Source organism: Engraulis encrasicolus, chromosome 20 (genome assembly GCF_034702125.1).
Source record: "Engraulis encrasicolus isolate BLACKSEA-1 chromosome 20, IST_EnEncr_1.0, whole genome shotgun sequence".
In the NCBI taxonomy this organism is placed as follows: domain Eukaryota; kingdom Metazoa; phylum Chordata; class Actinopteri; order Clupeiformes; family Engraulidae; genus Engraulis; species Engraulis encrasicolus.
In genome coordinates this window covers 610,697-630,000 of record NC_085876.1, presented here as the reverse complement: position 1 = coordinate 630,000, position 19,304 = coordinate 610,697, and the positions used below count along the sequence as shown (strand labels likewise).

The window sequence follows — 19,304 nt, the reverse complement described above, 5'->3', positions numbered from 1 at the left end:
TTCTGACAAATGTGTGTGCATGTACACTGTGTGCAGAATTATTAGGCAAACATGTTTTTTGACCATATTGTCTTTTTTATGCATATTTTCCAACAACAACCTATATGAACATGAAAACCTATTGGATTTAAGCATTCCAGGTCATGCATATTTGTATAATAATATGGGGGTGTGGACGAAGGTGCCCAACACCTTATATTAGGTGTGCATAATTATTAGGCAAATTTGTTTTCTTCTGGGAAAATGGGCCACAAAATAGATCTAACACACTCTGAAATGTCTATAAACAATTTTGAAGTCTTCTTGAGGGGTGTGGCTGTCTTGAAATTAGAAGATGTTGGTCATGTTCGTACAGAACTATCAGATGCACCGTTACAAAGTCATCAGTGTCTTAAGAAATGTCACTACAAAACATTGAGAATAATTTAATGTGAAACTACAAAAAAAATATTACCCTGCAGTCCTATCATATTCCAGAACAGAAACCAACACCGAGTGTCCAGAAGAACAGGGTATTGAGCACTCAGAGACATGGCCAAGGTAAGAAGGGATGACACCAGACAACCATTCAAAAAGTTAATTAAGTCAAGACTGGGTCAAAAATACCTGGGGACAGAGTTTTCAACGGTATTAAGGACTTGGGAAAGTTACTCTTGACAGACAGGGTGGATGAACCCATGGCTTGATCTTTTAGAGGGAGAAAATTGCATCTTTTACGAAGACAATGGTATTTATGCAGTAATCTGCTGGTATTTGAGTGGAACTCAGGAACTGATCCGAGTGTGCACATTACTGATCTAGCCATAGGCTCATCTAACTGGTCCATTAACAGTCACTTTCACTAGTTCATAAAACCATTGAAAAAACTGTCCAAAGACATTTCTTGACCCAGTCTTGACTTGAGTTTCTTGTTGAGTGGTCTTCAGGTTTCAGCCTGTTTTACCTTGGTCATGTCTCTGAGTGCTGAATACAATGTTCTTGTGGACACTCGTTGTAGGTTTCAGTTCTGGAATATAACAGCACTGCAGGGTAATAGTTTTGTGGTAGTTTCATCTTCAACTCTCCTCAATCTGGCAATTACTGTGTGAGCACATGTCATGTGACACTGATGGCTTGTAACGGTGCATTAGATGGATGTGATCAATATTTAAAATCAGCCACACCCCTCTAGAAGACTTAAAATTGTTTATAGTCTTTACAGAGTTTGTTAGATCTCTTTTGTGGCTCATTTTCCCAGAGGAAAACAAAGTTGCCTAATAATTATGCACACTAATTTTGCCCTGATATAGGGTATTGGGCTCCTTCGTTCACACCGTCTCTTATTATACCAATATGAATGACCTGGAATGCTTAAATCCAATAGGTGTTCATGTCCATAAAGGGTGGTGGCGGACAATATGCAAGAAATGGACGATATTGACAAAAAACTTGTTTGCCTAATAATTCTGCACACAGTGTATGTGTGCATGCGTGCGTCACCTGTTGAGCGTTGCCGTGGTCGTTCTGGCAGGCCAGCTCCTGCTCGGCCTCTGAGACCTCCATGAGGCACCGCTCGCTCACCAGCCGAGACAGCTCCCCCACCACCGTAACATGCTTAGACACCGTGCCAGACATCTTCTTAAACTGGGGGTAGTTCTCCACAAACGCCTGCAGAATAAACCAACAGTAAATCATCACATATAACATTCGAGTGCTACAATGCATCTTCTTAAACTGAGAACTGAAACTCTGAGAATGAGATTGAAAATGATTTTGCAGATTTGAGATGTCTGCGATTCAGAACATGATTGAATCTGGAATATCCATGATGTTCTTCTGAAGGCTTAAACAGAGCACAGAAAACTACCACCATAAAATGCTGACCAACTTGGGTCATAGACCAAACATGAACATTTAGCTTCGTACATATTTCACAAATTCCTGTACTAGCAAGCCGACTTCAAGCATGCCAAATGAAGCGTTCTACATTGGGCGACTGTTGAGCTATGATCTTCAGTAATTTACCAAATGATACCAATTCAAAATAAATATTTCATAAAAGTAGCTAGTACAAAGTGCCAGTGTGTTGTCGTGTGTCCAGTCTGACCTTCATGTCTGAGATGGACTCCAGCTTCTGCTGGTCTTTGGGCTTCTTCTTCTGGAAGTCCTCCATCAAGTTCTTGATATTGGTTCCAATCTCACCGAAGTTCAAGTACAAATTCTGTTTTATGTTTGTAAAAATAGAGGACATTGTATTATGGTGTTGTTTTAATCAATATTTAACCATTTAATCACAGGCAGCAACAAAAAAACAAAACGAAAGTCAAGTCAAGCAAATTGTGTCAAGTGTTCAGTCCTTACATTGGCATAGAATTCATCATTTTCTGCAGACAGCACCACCTCTTTCAGCTCCTTGCTGATGCCTGGGACTCTGGAGAGGTCTATTCGGTTGTTGTTCAAACCCAGAAGCTCATGCACCATTGCCTGATATGTCCACTACAAAAAAAGAAAAAGAAAAAAGACAACATTCAATTTCCCCCAACACTTTATAGAGAAGGTGGACACTTTGAGAACAAAAAGTACCCTGAAAAAAATGAGATCACTGGTGATTTCATGTCATATTTTGTTTGAAACTGTACAAACTAGCCACATTTCATATGCATCTGATATTGTTAAGTTTCTACGTGAAAACACACACACAACAAAGTAAATTACAAGTCATCATAAAACTCACAGACAGAGGGGACCTATAGCTATGGCAATGCAATACAATGACTGTATACTCTTTAATGATACTCATCTTGATGTGAATTTGTAGGTCATTGCCACACATCATGCTCTATTTATTATTCTGACATTTTTGCTCAACTGTAATTTCCCCTTTCATCCAATTTCTGATGAAATCTGGGCAGGGTTTTTGACACTTCAAGATGATTCATACAGAGAAATGCTGATCCAAGGAGCGCCACAGGAAATATAGCAGGCTGTACTGTGTCGTCCCCTAGTGGCAAATTACAACCATTATCTATTTCAATGCAATACAGCAGTGTTATTCACATACAGCAGCACCGCAGCACTCTGTCAAAATGGATGTAAACAAAAAAAACCTGGAGCTTTTGAGTCCATCTTGCAAATTAAATCAAAATTGATCCATACAATGTTGAGAAAATAACACAAGTGAACAGGTGAAAAGTCAACCAGCAAGGGGGGGAACATAAGCTCTCCTTGTTAGAGGTAAAAAAATAAATGAAAAAAAGCAGCCCATTCCTGCGGTCTTCTTCTCACCTGGTTGAGAAGAGGGGTGATGGCGTCATCGCTCCGGTCTAGAATGAGGAGCAGAGGAGGCACTTCTGTCTTCCTGAAGTCAAACAGCTCATACTCCTTCGTAATGATTTGCTGCACATCAAAGGGAAAAACACATTTAATTGAATTAGTTTATTATACCATCATCACTGGCAAAGTAACAAGATACCATATACTTTTTGTCTGTGTGTATTTATTTCTTCAATAGCCAGAATGTGGTTAGTGTATGTGTATACAGTGCATCTGTGTTTGCATTTATGTCTACACAAGCTGTCTGCTTGCACAAAAATTCATGCTGGTGACTATTAACTTGGTGGGAGTGATATTATACCTTGACGGACTCAGCGAGCCTCTTGGCCATGTCTGAGGACAGCTGGTAGCGGATCATGGGGCACTTCTTCAGGGCCAGTAGCACTGAGGTCAGGCCCTGGGTGGTGCGAGCCAGCATACTGGGCTCCCAGCTACGACCCTGCTCACCAACACACAAGGATAGATAGGCAGGTTCAGGAATTGCAGCAAAACTGAGGCGTATTTCCCAAGTCTTCAAACTATCTCCTTCATTACAAAAATCTAATATTTGCACAAACAACTGCTGCACAATGCTGAAGAGCATGTATCGTCTTAATATTTGTGAACAAATGTTTTTGTAAATGAACACCACATTTCCAAAAGACATCCGTGGAAAGTTTCATCAAGAACAATTAAGGCATTCCATGATGATCATATCATAACATTGAACTTTAGACATTTCATTTTTCAGCCATTCATGAAATACTAAATAAAAAATCTGCTGGTAGCAAGTCACACCATATTATGAAGTACAGAAGTGTTTTTATAAACCGTTATGAAGGTCAAGTGTCCAAAACAAGTTTGAGAGGAGGAGAAAAGGGTGATATGACAAAAAAGTATAAAAGGATGACAAAGAAAATAATAAAAGGAGGACAAAAGGGTGGCCTGGCCCCACTTACTCTGGCTACTCCACTCAGGTTTAGAGAGAAGACGTGGGGATTCACAGCGATGAAGTCACCATAAAACTCCTGTAAAATGACAGAATAAATTGACTTCAGTTAAGTCTGGGGTTCCCCTTTGACAGCCTCCCACCCACTAAGTTGACAGGTTACGTTAATAAATTAAGTTGTTCCATTACAAAACATTGACATACCAAAAGAACACCATCTGCAGACAATGAGTTAACGAGCCTTTACTGAGTAGACAATATGCTGTCGCTTTATTGCAATACCACATACCATGACAGCCTTACACATACAATCAGAAAACTCATTCTTAACTGTTTCTTTTGAAATAATCATAGCATTGTTATACCATGAGTTGGCATTAATGCATCACAGTATTAAAAATCAATACTAATCTAAAAAGACACAATGGAACCCACCTGCATCTCTAATCCTAATCTAAAAAAAAACAATGAAACCCATATGCATCCGTAAACTTCCCCTAAAGACACAGTGAACACTACTTGTAACTCTGATCCTAATCTAAAATGCATATCTAGTCCTAATCTAAAATAGAATCCACTATGCATATCTAATCCCAATCTGAAGACTCAGTGAAACCCACCTGCATCTCTGCCACCACCTCCTGCTCATCAGCCTCCGCCAGGGCCTTCACCTCACTCTTGCTGATGACATTACTGAAGTCTACAGAACAAAACAAGCACAGAGTAAATACTTCTACATGAAGATTAACTAGAAGTGTGTCTTATTTCATAAATAGAAGACACAGTGCCTAAGAAAAAAATCAAAGAGTTAAGTCTTATCTTTTACTTAAGATATGCTCATGCAGATATGTCAAGCCCCTGCCAGGTGCCATTACTGTGTAGCTCATCTATGATGTGAAGTGATCCAACTTTCATGATGAACTCATTCAGAATTGGTTGGAACACATTGGTTGTGGGTCTTTTTTTCCCTTTCTTGACCTGGGATTGACTGCTGTTGTCATGCTTATACTCACAGATAAAGTAGACACTATATTTTGGCCTCCTCAACTCTTGAATGAGATGTTCCACATTCTCCTGCAGACATAGAGGTCAAAGAAAAATCAGGAAGGGTTCTATACTGTGCCCAGTTACTGGCAGTGGAGACTGCAAGAAACACCAACAGTGTGAGGTAATAAAAAGCATCCTACCTTTGTTGGTCGAAGAAAGCAAATAGCCTTGAGATGTTTCATGCTGTCTCTGTTCTGTGAATCGATTCGTTCAAAAAGGTAGACCTCCTTTTGCAAGATTTCTGACTGTGTGTAGACGACACTGACGATGCTTGTCTGGAAAGGAGACAGATCAAATATAAATGCTAGCCTCGAGCAGTCAGTAAATGTATACGCGTGTTAGCTGTTGAATGGAAAAGACGTTCTGTGGTTAAGGCATACCTTATCCAAACAAGTCATATTATGATATGATAATTGAATGATTGTAGGCTAGCTTAGTAGTCATACCCTGTCCAACCAAAAGGTAGCTAAAGCTTATCATCAGACTAATGACAGGGGGTTTCTATTGACAGATTATAAACATGACTTGATTCCCATTACTAAAGGCCATCACATTTGATATTTAGTAATTTTATTACCGTCTCTTTATCCATCAGCAAAACCTTCATGCCTGGCCCGCTGCTCTCAATCATTTTTGAGATATATTGTTTGACAGCGAGAGTTACGTTCATCTTGAACGGGTAGGTGTTGCGCTTTCTTCAGAACTGAAAATGCATCCAAGATCCCACTGGTAAATGAAAGAAATTCGCAATTATTCTTAAGTGCTCCTCCAATGTATTATTGACAAGGATCAGCTGAGGCACAGCTTCGTGTAATGTTTTCTTTCACTTCCGGGTTAGAAGTAATGCACTGTTGTCAAAATAAGAGCCGCCCCAATACTTTTAATTTGATAATTTTACTTACATTGCCTGATCTTCGCCACATTAGAATTAAATGTAGCCTATATTTTAGTTTTCATTTTTATGAAAACTGTGACATTTATTCGTGTAGTAGTATATTCGTTTATGGACATATTTTTGCAAGTTGTAGTCTATGTTCCTTCCTTCAACAGATGCCCATCATCTCCATGGCAACATTTTATAGGCCTATGTTTTCTTTTTGTGTTGTGCCCAGGTTCATCCATTAGGCCAAGGCCTATCCATGAGCCATTAAATGCTTTCGTTTTATTTTCAGCTCTAGCCTGCTTACTATTAAAATTCATAACTATCTGTAGCAAGATGTCAGATGGACCGAGTCAGAATTCAACAAAAGTGAGAAAGAAAAAGACCAAGAAAAAGGTGAAGGTGCCTGAGGTCAAGGAGACAGAACGTGAAGAGAAGCCTACAGACCATGGACCACCAGAACCAGAAGAGGAGTCTGACGATGATGCAGACAGTGACAGGGATAGAAAGACAGATGAGCAGCAGACTGAAGAATCCAGTAACGTGCGGTCAACTTTATGGCTGGTGAGGCACTGACTTTTCCAATATCAGATTTTCAAAGATATAATACTACAGCTACAGTATAAGTACATTTTAGTAAATTTACCAAATAGGCCTACTGATAAGTTTCATATGTCATAGCTTTCTTAACATAAGGTAGGCCTACAAAATAAAACATGCTGCATTTCCGTAGAGAAAATGTTATTAGATCTCTCACTCTCACACACACACACACACACACACACACACACACACACACACACACACACACACACACACACACACACACACACACACACACAGGATTCAAACAGTGGTCTCACATAAACCACACAGCAGCAATGAGGACAAACAGAAGCATCACGGCAGAGAGAGCTGGAGAGCAGAGCAGAGGAGAGGAGAGTAGTGGAGAGGAGAGGACAGGGGAGGGGAGAGGAGAGGAGAGGAGAGGAGAGGAGAGGAGAGGAGAGGAGTGGAGAGGAGAGAAGAGGAGAGGAGAGGAGGAGAGGGGAGATGAGAGGAGAGGAGAGGAGAGGAGATGGGAAAAGAGAGGAGAGGAGAGGAGAGGAGAGGAGAGGAGAGGAGATGAGAGGAGAGGAGATGGGAAAAGAGAGGAGAGGAGAGGAAAGGAAAGGAAAGGGAAGGAGAGGAGAGGAGAGGAGAGGAGAGGAGAGGAGAGGAGAGGAGAGGAGAGGAAAGGAGAGGGGAGGAGGGGAGGAGGGGAGAGTAGTGAAGAGTGTAGCTCCTTCACAGCCCACTGCTCTCACACACACAGGATTCAAACAGTGGTCTCACATAAACCACATCACGGCGGATGCTCAATGAAAGACACACACACACACACAGGATTCAAAACATGGTGTCATATAGACCGCTGAGCACCACGGCGAACAAACTGGTGTGATAGCGTTTGTGATAAGCACCGGATTCTCGTGCAAATGTAGGCCTACATCTACTTGTACGAGGCTAAGGCAAACGATGTGGGACAAAGGTGTGGCAGGAAGCGAATGTCAACATTTAAACAGAGATTACTACACAAGCTTCGATATGGTCACCAAATATTTTGGGACTGTCATTTATGTTATGCCTACACTTTGGAATTAGATCAGAGTCTTGTAGTTAGGCTACACGGGTATATTTGATTTACCTCAACGCCCTGTACTCAATTTTACAAACAGTTACAGGGCACATGAGAATCCTGTTCAGATCACAAAAGCTACCATCACACCAGACAGAATCACGGCGGATTCTTTATCTCCCCACGGGTCTCACAAACACAGGCTTCACACACATAGGAAACACTGATCTTACCTTTAACTAGTACATCAGGTCCAGGCGCCGCTCTTTTCCTTCACTTTTGGCGTTGCGCATGCTAACATTACTTTAGCCGGCGCTGTTCATCCAAAGCCACATCTATTCGAGACGCCCCAAACGTCCAAAGCAATTTGGCATTGACTATGAATATGAGTAGCCGCGAGGATTTGTTTCGTGAGGCTCCTTAGTCCTTAGTAAATTGTTAAGTCGTGAAATCCCATGCGAATGTTCTTCCACACATTCTCGCCGGTTGCAAACAAGACACAGGGGAAACAAAAAAATAGTTTCTGTTGTACCGCTCACTTTGAAATGATCGGGTAGTTGACCGGTCACCTGCAGCAAACCCTTCAGCTCTGTCGGTCCTCCATTCTTTATCACATATTTTCCCCTTGGAAATCCAACTTTGAGAATGGTCTTAGCTTCGTTATGAAATCCACTTGTAGCAGTGAAAGTGAACAAGCTAGCCAACAACACCGACTGACTGTATTGTGAACTTCAGATTCGCTATGACGTAACTGGCCAGCATGACTCCACGCCAGAAGGAGTCTGCGGCCAGGCTACTGCTGGCCTCACCACTGTATATTTCAGTGGGCGTTCAGAGTAAAGAAATGATAATCACACGTAGAAAATAGTAAAAAAAAATATCAGGAAATGAGGGCACACCATACATACTTCTATTAAGTGTATAAAAACGTTTAATATAATATTACCAGGTTGCATTCACAGAACGAGCAAAATGGCGCATGCGCTCAAGCCTGTTAACGAGGGATTGCGCAATCCGGGGGTGAGGCAAGTTCAGAGTTGCCCCAAATTCAGCGTATTCGGAGGAATTTGACATGAAATGGGCAAATATTACGATTTTGGCCACAAAAATGATTGAAAACGAGTGAAACAGTTTAAACACTGCTTAAATGGTAGTTATGGTGCAGATGCTCGAAAACAATAGCTGTTAATGTAACTATTATTCACATTTACTGCATCTCATCATAATCATCTGGTGCTGGTGAGGCCGTGCCTCCCCTGCCGTATTGGAGTGCACGTGCCTGGAAGAATCAGATTTGGAGGATGAAGAGAATGACCTGGACTCAGCAGATGAAGAGGCTGCACCGGATCCACAGACAGACAACATGGAGGAACGTTTGCTGTCAAATGACACAGATGATGAGGACGAGGATGTCCAAGACTCAAGTGTGGATAAGGAAGCTGTACAGGAGCCACAGACAGACAACATGGAGGAGAAATTGCTGTTGAGTGACACTGATGATGAGGATGATCATGATGCGGAAGAGAGGAAATCAAATGTGGAAGAGGAGAAGCAAGCTGTAGAGGATTGTGAGGCAGAAGAGGAAGAGAACAACAAGGATGAGACTTCAGATGATGATGATGATGATGATGATGATGATGATGATGATATGGAACACAAATACACAAACCTGGAGGAAAATGATGATGAAGCAAGTGCAGGAACGGCGGATGACATAGAAGGTGGAAAGGAAGAGGACTCGAAATCAGAGGAGGAAGATGGAGAAGAGGAAGATGGAGAGGAGGAGGAGGAAGGGGAGGAGGAGGAAGAAGTCGAGTATAAGACACAACAGAAGGGAAGTTGTGATGAAGAATCACAAGATGAAAAGAGTGATGAAGAGGAGCAGGATAAAACCACCAAAAAGTCAAGGCCCAAGACAAAGAAGAAAAAGAAAACAAAGAAGGTAAGCTCATTTTTAAAGACATTTAATCTTATTTTTCTGTTCTTCAGACCAGCAGGTCTTGTATCACACATTACTTTTGTAGCTTTTAGCTGCAGTAACTTTAAGTTACGTCTCAGGCAGTTTAACGAAAGGTAAGCTTAGTTTTCAGGTAGGCTATCTGTAACTTAATGACCTAGCTTGATAATTGATTGATGATAAATGTTGATAAATGTTTGGTTTCGTTTTGTTTTTAAGCCACCAAAGAATTCCGGAAACAAGAAGTAAAGATGACAATCTACAGACAGCAAAAACTATCAGGTAGCCTATTCAAATTAAGTTACCTGCAGAAATACAAGCATCAGAAAGGGATGTGGTGGATCATTCATTTAACTTAAGTTGAAGTTTCATTTTAGTTACACGTTTTAAGAAATTATACTTTGATTTTGGACTTTAATTAAAACACTCACTGTCTCAGCTTGGTGTAAGTTAATGAGTGCATCTTAATATGCCACCTTGCCTCCTCCACTTGCGCTTGTCTCCTCGCCCCGCCTCCTGGCACCTCCTCCGTGGAGAAAACGATAAAGTTTCCCAGCTGTCAGCCTAGCCACAACAACTTTTGAGGGACTGTTTTTCATTCACCATCCCAATTGCAAACGAGAAAAAGACTCTACAATTGAGCTTTTGCAAGATATTGAAATATAATGCTGTTGTCAGTGATGTCATCATGACGAGAAGCGAGTGGAGGAGGCAAGTGGAGGAGGCAAGGTCCCATATTAAGATGCACTCCTTGTGTGGTTGTGTAAATTTCATCCAACTTAAACAACTGCATTTCATTTATTGAATCAAACTCATTTTTAAAAACCAGAATTAACATGTATTGTATGAATTGATGAAGCCAATGGCTGTACAGTGCATTTCACATCAAGCTTTGGTACCTTTTCACTGGGCACTGGGGGAATGCTCATTATTACCTGTAGGTAACCTCTGTAAGTCAAACAGCTTTTCATCAATAAAATATTTTGTTAAAATGGTTGCACTCAACCGTGTAACTATTAATATAAACTTCATGTGAAGTGCAGCTACAGGAGCTGTGGTTTGCACACACTTTTAAAATACCTTCACAGGTCAGCAATAAGGTCGTTCATGATGCCGTTTTTTCAACCAGGCAGCAAATTTGCTAGGCAGCGAGCATGCTCACTGTGTCCGCGTGAAGCATCCTGGTTAGAATTCCCGTTCACAACGCAGTTTAAGGGAGTGACCTCTGCGCGGCAGTCGTGTCACATGGTGTTAAACCATCGCGGGAACAAAAGTTTTGTCAAGCAGCCACGCAGTACCACAAGAGCAACTGCGTTGGCATGGGACCTCCTCCATGATGTGAGGAATCTGCCGTGATTGGTGTTCATAGCTCATGTGATTCATGTGTGTGTAGTTGAACGTGCTTAATTTTCTACATGCTGAAATGCATTTCATGCTCAAATGTAGCATACTCAGAGTGGTATCATCCATATGTATGGTCGCACAACCCACTTACAACAGTAAAAAAGAGAAACAAACCACCCTGTCGTCAGATGCTCCATCTTCGCCAAGTGTATGCCATTGGTTACAAAACCAGTACTATTCCGCGGGCCACCGGCTCGACAGTTAGAGTAGTGGTTGCGCGTCTGACTTCCATTCATGATCTCCCCGGTTCGAAACTGCATCGAGACACAGGAAGCAAAAATACTGGATAAGAGAAAGATAACGCAAACCACGCCCACTCAATGCAAAAGCGTGGGCTCAAGTTGGGTCTCCTAAGGGGGCGTTGTCCCCTCCTTCTTCTTCTATTTTTGAGGTGTTTGCTCAAGACGTGCGCTACCGCCATCTACAGCAATAAGGGGGCTTGATTTATTCTCAACCTCAGGACTCCGAAGGTCTCCTAACCGAAGGTCTCCTAAGGGGGCGTTCACCCGACATAAAGTGGATACCGGAAAAGAAACAAAATGACGCTTCTTTCTTTGGATCTACTTTCTTGTGGCATGACTCATACTCATTGACCTCTAATAAGTACTGTATCATTGCTCATACTTGATTGGAAAGACTTGAGACTTGAGGAAATCATTGACATGGGCCCATCTTTGGCCCCATCCCCTTAGTTTAACATGTAAAGGCAATAAGAATACTTGAAATTGACGGTTTTGACAGTGTAAATAGGCCTAAATATCCATGATAAAGGACAGCCTTGTAAACAGGAAATACAAAGTTTTAGACTGCCTTTCAAGAGAAAGAAAAAGATTGAAAATGACCAATAAAACAGGCCTATCAGGATAGTCTATTACTAAGGTGAGCGAATGCAGATATCTTTAAACGTGGGCATTTTTTTATCAGTTTATGTATAAACATCAAAAATGTCAACAAAAATAATACTCAATATAAAATAACATAGAACAATGTCAAAACATTCACTTTACAGTACTAATACTAGACCTAGCTAGCCATATGAATTACAAATATTGTCATGTGACACACACACACAAAAAGCCAACCATTCCTTGTTCAAATTGTTCAAATTGCCATAAGCACAGAATGTGACAGACAGTAAAGGCATGTGATTTCCTGGATTTACAGAACATGTTGGCTTACTTACGGTATTAATACAATACAGTCTCTAAATATCCTCTTTGCTCTTGGACTCCAGGTCTCTTATTGAAATGCAGAGAGGTACACCATGTGAGCAATGAGCATCCATCATGAGAACGAGCCCAATCCTGAATTAAAAATGTCAACTCATCACATCAGAGCCTTTTAGAACATAGGATGTCTTATTTCCTTTATGTCCAGCATCAGAATCATGTGATACAGCTATTTACATCTATGACATGGATGATGAGAACCAGGGGGAGTGTGTCTATGTTCCCACAGTCCATTGGTCCCACATCTCTAAGACTTTTAATATTATTTTTTAAGCTCATTAGTCTCACAGCCCTTGGTTCCACAGCATATTCCTGCTGCTCCATATTCCCACATTTCTAAGAATTTCTTCAGATTTAGGCACTAGCCTATGTTCCATGGTGGGGAGAAAGGCATGTGCTCTTGTCTTTTTTTACTCGGAAATGTGGGAACATGGAGTTGTGGAACATACATAGGGCCTATATTTGAAGAATTTCTTAAAAATCTGGGAACATAGAGCAGTAGGAATAGGCTGAGGGGAACATAGAGCTGACCCCGAACCGGGATAGATGTGCTAGTCCATCATACTAAACACTTTCCTCGGATTTCCTTGATTTCGAGATGGGTCTGCAGCCTGAGGTCAGAGATAAGAGATGGCCCTATCTGGTAGGTGTATTCAAAGTGGTAGAGCTCCGACGCATAGATGTCCTTGATAAGGTATTGGTTGAGGCAGTAGGCCTACTTCACCAGCAAGCGATCCATATTACTAAAACTGTTGTACCTATTGTAGTACCTCCGCACCTCGTAAGGCAGGTCAGAGGCATATTTGTAATGATATGACTTGAGGTTCCCCACGGTGTAGTAGTCACATCTATTGCTCTTGTCCAGCCTGTCCACTTTGGGCAGTAGTGGGCCTGTATTGTTGAAGTTGTGGAAGCCGTATTCGCCTGCCGTGATGTTGCAGAGTGACTTGTTGTTGTTGTCCATGCACTGCTGCACATACCAGATTAGGAGCACATAACCGTGATGTGGAGGGCACGGGTGGCCGAATTCGAACACCTTTAGATGTTTCATTGTGTCTAGGGTCCGTAGAGCAACGAATTGGGCGGTGAACCAGACGCTATCTGTGTCTGAGGAAGAAGAGGCCTCAGGGATCATCAGCCACAGCAGGACACAGGCAGAGAGCATCACCACCCTCTAGTCACCATCTTTCCCGTAGCCATCCTCTCTCTCTTTCCTTTAGGCCTACAGGTGCTGGGGAATTACACATGCAGATTACAGAGAAAAGAGCAACTAAATGAATGAAATAAAGGGATGAAAAAATGAATCCCAATCGCATGACAGTATAGACTTGAACCGGTAGCCTATACTTGGGTCATAGACGTCCAAAAAGGAATTGTCATTCAGTGTAACGGATGCCTTTTGCTGACTGTAACTGTAAGAAACATGACTCTTTTTATTTTATTTTTTTCCAGTGAATTCATGAAAGCCTCGGCTGTCATCCATTCACTTGAAACAATTTAAAAATCATGTTTTTTTTACCTTTACAGTCAGCAGAAGGTATCCGTTACACTGAATGACAATTCCTTTTTGGACGTCTTTGACCCACTTACAGTAAGACCGCCAAACCAAGGCCAGAGGGTACCGAGACCAAGACCAAGACAGACAGAGCTGAACTTGACCTAGTTGAGACAAAAAAAGTGTGAGTCTTCATAATGAAGGCCAATTTCTGAACCATGTACCAGGCCTAGTTGGCTGCAAGTCTCATTCTCAGACTGTAAAAAAAAGACATTCGAGAGTAAGACAGAGACCAAGATCAGGGGGACAGAGACGACAAAAAGTGTTTTTAGGACCTCAAGACATTTAACTCTACTACAGTACAATCAGTGGTAGATATTTTCTAAAGTGTGTTACAACCCAAAACCTGATAACTGCCAATAAAAAAGTAATTGCCAACTGTAGAAGAATGTGCAGCCATGTTAAATGGAAAATTTGATTTAAAAAAAGTCTGATCTGCAGGATTCTCTTTAGGAAAGTATTAGAGGCAGTCGGTTGGTATGCTAAGCAAATGAGCAGGCGGGGCACTCAAAGCCTCAAAATGAATGGCAGTGAATGAGAAGCCAGCGCACTGGAGGGTAAACTCTGTTTTTTTAGACTTGTAATCATCGGGAGCACTTTCATTCAAAGTCCACTGCCTGCGTCGTGAATCCAGGGAAACGACTATTAAGTGGCAGAAACATATATATGTCCGAACGACCACGAGCAGTTATAGAATCTGTTGTGTTCTGACTTTACATTCAATTACATTATTACATACTTACCCCACGCCACTGGGAGGCGTACCTGACATACTGTTCAGCTGTTTTCCAAGGATGATGCATGTCCTAAATGTTTACTGAGGAAACCTAAAAAAAAAAAACACACCAAAAAAAAACAATAACAAATAGCTGCTGTCATCAGGCAGATGTTACAGGGCTCTGTGCAGAAGAACAGACTAAAAGACAGTTTTTATCCAAAAAGCCATTGCACACTATTCTGCATAAGAAACAGCATTTTAAAGACATTCACTGTGTGATTTATTGCAATTATAGGCCTATGTGTAGGTTTGTATGTCTGTTGTTATTTATTGCTGTTTTTTATTCAGCGTTTTAGTGGTCCTTGTTTTCACTGTTTTATGTAGCCTAGTAGACCTACCTGGATCATCTGCACTTTAAAAATGTAGGCCTAATTATTGTAGCCTGCATGTACAATGGCAATAAAGACATGCACATGCATGCATTTATTCATTCATTCATTGCTGGCTTGAATGGATCTGGGTGTCTATTTTGATTCTTGATAACCTATGCATGGCCGATGTTCTAGATCTAGATGGTGTAAACTTCGATTCTTAAAAAACCTATGCATGGCCGATGTTCTAGATCTATATGGTGTAAACTGTTTTGTTCCATTTGCCATTGAGGAAAATTCGATCACAAGTGAAGGTTGTGATTTGTTTAAACAGCACAAGGAAAACTCCAATGATAAACTTAAATGGTAAATCATGCTGCTTTTTGCGAATAGGCTACTAGGATAGGCCTACCTTTTTTCTAATTCTAAAAAATGAAATTAACCCCAGCATCGCGCTACCTGACACCTGGAGAATAGGCTATCCTGCCTCGCATAACTAAACGGTGCGTAGGCTACGAAGCAGTCCTTTCCTGACAATTACGTAACCGCGCGCATTATCCTCCTAGGTTTAGCACATTTTCAACGGAGACGGAATCGAAGTATGAATATGATTGGATTTGCAATCGGCTTCAGAGATTGGGCTAGTAGGGAAAGCCCAGTGAGTTGTGGAGAGGCACAACGTGACCTGACAACAAGGAACCTCCGGGAAAACCGTCAGTCCCAAACTATGTGCGAAAAGGGGGCCGTCAAGGGGAGAAACGTGCCACGGCGTCTAAATTGGTGTGCATGTTATGCCTCAATTGGGTACAAATAATATGGATGTTGATTTGTCCTCTTAAATATAATGTCATTGGGCTAGTTAATAATTCGGTCACACAGTTAATAGAAATATATTCATCCAAGGCTATATGTTTTTCGAACCTCTCGAGCCTCCCTGGCGTTCTTTCGTTGAGGGGCGGGGACGGGACCCCCGCTGACGTCAGAGGGCCTGTCCGTTTCCTGCAATAGAAAGTGAGAGAGGGCAGAGAAAGAACAGACCTGTGTGAGAGAGGGAAAACCCTGACAACAACTAAAACTGCACATGCAGGTATACATTACCCCTTTTGTTTAATCATGGGCGTATTACACTAGTTCGGCTTTGTATTTGCGGTTAAAACGCTCGCGAGGGCTTGTGCGGTGGTGGGGGTGGGTGTGTTTCAGGGTGCCTGCAGGGATTGTTGTCGAACCATGAGATGTAGCAAAACGGGCTAGTTCTGGCAATGTATAGCTTACAACCATAGACGCGCTACTGTCAATCAGACCCAAAGTCCCATCACATAGGCCTAAGGGGGATTCCATGAGGAAACGTGCTGATAGAAAGTGTTGAGATCGGAGCCAATCCGTGTTTTTCTGGTTGCTCTTTCCAATGTTTTGGATTACGTCTTGTGCATTCTAATGTGGTGTGGTCTGGTCACTAGTGCAGTCAATGTTTATAAAGTCCGCAATAGAGCTTTCCTTAGAGGCGACACTCGACAGGTAGGTAGCCAGCGGGTGGTGATCATGGGACGGCGTATACACGTGGATTCGAGACAAGTCCAATAAATACAGACGAGTGGCTCAAATTGTAAGGTAGCTTTTAGTGTGGACTGGAGTAATTTGACAAATTAGGGAAGTGCCCTTCCGAGTCCTGTTGCAGATTCCAGGGGGTTTTCCCCGGCTCCTCCCTCTGTTTCTGCGCATTCATGTACAAGAATAGGCAATCCCACACCTTGTCCTCGCGAAACCTAATTTACCACATAAACAATCATCTATAATTGTCCTGGCACGTGTAAATCTAGCTTTAGACATTGACTATTAATTGGCATATTTATATGAAACCATTAAAGCACCATTGGCATTTGAAAAGGATCATTAATTTAAAGGAAACGTACAAAAACAGCAATAGTGAAGGACGTTCAGTGGCGAGGAAAGACAACGTGCTGTTCGTCGCTGTTGAAGCGGAGCAGCAGCATCGACAGGTAGGCTACAGAGCTGTCTCCGGAGAATGACAGGAATGTCACTGTAGGCTATACGAGGGGACGACGTGTCTTCCTTCATTTAGACAGAGCTATTCAAGCGTTAAGGGTTCTCTTGTGACCATGTGCTGCTTATGTCGGTTTATTCCATTTGGTGACTTTCTTCGACCTAGCTGTACGACCTGGCGTGCGCGCTCTTTACGTTGGTGGGTGCCTGTCGACTGGAGCCCACAATGAGGGAGATGATGTCATTGCCGTAGACACAACACATGTACCGCTGCATGGTGAAGAATCTTCTGGTTGTAGTAGAGCGTTATGTAATATTGCCAAGCGAGACCAAGAACACCGAGTAGGGTCGTGCGTGCTGTTCAACAATTCTGCAGCAACGGGAGAGCAAAACCTGAAACTGCATTGCCACAACCCGAGAGACATATGCTACAGTCATGTCTGAGATGATTGCAGGCTGCAATGTAAACTGAATAATATTGATGGCTATATGTCCTCTTCTAGTTCACAACATTGAGGCAGAGGTATATTCAACACCGCCTCCCCTTGACAATCTTCTCATCCCTTCAAATCTGCACAGGGTCGACGAGTATGAGAGGATCATAAAAAAAAACAGTGAAGCTGCACTGGGAATTCTAGACCTCAGTGTAAGATGCTGAGATGGAACACAACACGCATCTGTTTTTCCATGCTTTTCCAATACAGTCTGAGTAGGGTGCTGCTAGCCTATGTCTTTTCCATGACTGTGGTTTATCTAATTAGGGACAATAGATTTGCAAAGGTATGTGACTTATTGTTTCATTATCAACTCGTGACCACATATTGTCATTAGATTTAGATTGTAGGCCTATCTGCTGATGGCAAATGGTCTAAATAGCAAAAAAAGATCCAATGTTTTCAGATTTGAAACTACAACTTTCATGCACCTTGCCGTGCTCTACAATGTCTCTACAACAGTCTTGCACATTGTTCCTGTGTGACTACATCTGCAAGTGCATAGATGCCATTATTCCAAGCATGGAGCTAAATATGGATTTCTGATGTTTTCAAACATTCAACTGCATGCACAGACAAGAATCCCAAAACCCTAAGTGGCTAGGTTTTTAACATGAGTGAGAAGTCCCTTGGAGGCCTGCACAGTGGATGACAAAATCCTGTTGTCTTGTCTGCTGGCTGTTTTGCCCACTTGTGTGGAATTTGTACTCTTACTGACACCGTTTAGGAGACCATATTGTCATGTTGCTCAGAATTCTGTGGTATTATTCTCCCTAAACAACACTATTTTGTGTAACTTATGTGGCCTTCATTTTCTCGGGAATCCCGAGGTAAATCCCAGACCGTAAACTCAACACAAATAGCCTATGAAGCAATGTCAGGTCGAGATTTTTTGACGTTGATCTCGCGCTGAAGTAGCAAAGCCTGAGAGTACACATAATTGTATGTGATTTGCATCATGGCCATGGCTGCTGCATGTGCTTCTGATCAAACATCAAACTTAAAGATTTGAAAGACCTTAAGTGAAAGTGAAAGCCCATTGGGAAACTCCAACTCCCATTGTCATTGTGACACAGCACTCCACAGCACACAAGTGAACACTGCACACTGCACACAACGAAATTGCATTTATGCCTCACCCGTGGAAGGGGGCAGCCCTCAGTGGAGCCCCATGGGGAGCAGTGCGGTGGGACGGTACCATGCTCAGGGTACCTCAGTCATGGAGGAGGATGGGGGAGAGCACTGGTTGATTACTCCCCCCACCAACCTGGCGGGTCGGGAGTCGAACCGGCAACCTCTGGGATGCAAGTCTGACGCCCTAACCGCTCACCCATGACTGCCCAGAAAAATCTTAAAAACCTTAAAATCATGTTTTGGCGCTGCATGCACTGTTGTATGATCATTCACCGAATGTAGCGCTGTGTTTGTAGCAACAATCAATAACAACAACTTGAATAGGCTCGTGGGACAGTGATTGGCTCTGGTGCATTGTTCAAAGATAGTGGTGCCAGTGCGCGTTCAGCCAGAAACCAGAATTGTCAAATCAAGTCAAGTCAACTTTCTTCATATGCACAAGTCATACAAGGAATATGAAATTACGTTTCTCTCCCTATACCATACACCATACATGTGTGGTTGACGTTTAAGGGCGTAACGCAAAAAAAAGTTTGTCCAATTCCTGAAAAAAATGATGGAAAAAATAGGAAAAAATAGAAAAAAAATTAAAGCTCTTAGTTGTCTGTGGAATTTCGCCTAATTTTTGCCACTTTTGGGAAAATGTGCCCTGCGGT

General features: G+C 42.1%; 3 protein-coding genes across 7 annotated transcripts in view; 2 read left to right on the top strand and 1 right to left on the bottom strand.

Annotated features, from left to right (window-relative positions):
• vps45 (vacuolar protein sorting 45 homolog) overlaps positions 1 to 6,248 on the bottom strand; it is an 8,333-nt gene extending 2,085 nt beyond the window's left edge. Inside the window, exons 1-11 of one of the 2 annotated variants that reach the window (XM_063185141.1) lie at positions 6,190 to 6,248; positions 5,865 to 6,013; positions 5,428 to 5,562; positions 5,254 to 5,314; positions 4,861 to 4,940; positions 4,251 to 4,319; positions 3,614 to 3,751; positions 3,265 to 3,375; positions 2,341 to 2,475; positions 2,087 to 2,200; positions 1,480 to 1,647 (exon numbers count right to left, since the gene is read on the bottom strand). In XM_063185141.1, the coding sequence (XP_063041211.1) occupies positions 1,480 to 1,647; positions 2,087 to 2,200; positions 2,341 to 2,475; positions 3,265 to 3,375; positions 3,614 to 3,751; positions 4,251 to 4,319; positions 4,861 to 4,940; positions 5,254 to 5,314; positions 5,428 to 5,562; positions 5,865 to 5,957 (1,104 nt within the window). In that variant the 5' untranslated portion in view covers positions 5,958 to 6,013; positions 6,190 to 6,248. Of the gene's footprint in view, positions 1 to 1,479; positions 1,648 to 2,086; positions 2,201 to 2,340; positions 2,476 to 3,264; positions 3,376 to 3,613; positions 3,752 to 4,250; positions 4,320 to 4,860; positions 4,941 to 5,253; positions 5,315 to 5,427; positions 5,563 to 5,864; positions 6,096 to 6,189 lie in introns of those variants that run through there. The other variant, XM_063185140.1, reaches the window with a different exon arrangement.
• A 255-nt stretch (positions 6,249 to 6,503) lies between these two features.
• On the top strand, positions 6,504 to 10,180 carry LOC134436767 (glutamic acid-rich protein-like). The gene is made up of 3 exons (XM_063186117.1): positions 6,504 to 6,705; positions 9,072 to 9,727; positions 9,962 to 10,180. The coding sequence occupies exons 1-3, from the start codon at positions 6,504 to 6,506 to the stop codon at positions 9,989 to 9,991; spliced, it is 888 nt and encodes a 295-aa protein (XP_063042187.1). The 3' UTR covers positions 9,992 to 10,180.
• Positions 10,181 to 15,092: 4,912 nt separating this feature from the next.
• hivep1 (HIVEP zinc finger 1) overlaps positions 15,093 to 19,304 on the top strand; it is an 85,877-nt gene continuing 81,665 nt past the window's right edge. For 2 of the 4 annotated variants that reach the window (XM_063185127.1, XM_063185130.1), the window contains exon 1: positions 15,093 to 16,106. The gene's annotated coding sequence lies outside the window, so the exon portion shown is untranslated. Of the gene's footprint in view, positions 16,107 to 16,129; positions 17,017 to 19,304 lie in introns of those variants that run through there. The other 2 variants (XM_063185128.1, XM_063185129.1) reach the window with 1 other exon arrangement.

Excerpts from the sequence above, each read along its gene's own strand:
- LOC134436767 (XM_063186117.1), top strand. The coding sequence starts at position 6,504 with ATGTCAGATGGACCGAGTCAGAATTCAACAAAAGTGAGAAAGAAAAAG. Across the intron at positions 6,706-9,071 it reads GCAGCAGACTGAAGAATCCA|AATCAGATTTGGAGGATGAA; the intron begins GTAACGTGCGGT and ends CGTGCCTGGAAG. Across the intron at positions 9,728-9,961 it reads AGAAAAAGAAAACAAAGAAG|CCACCAAAGAATTCCGGAAA; the intron begins GTAAGCTCATTT and ends TTTGTTTTTAAG.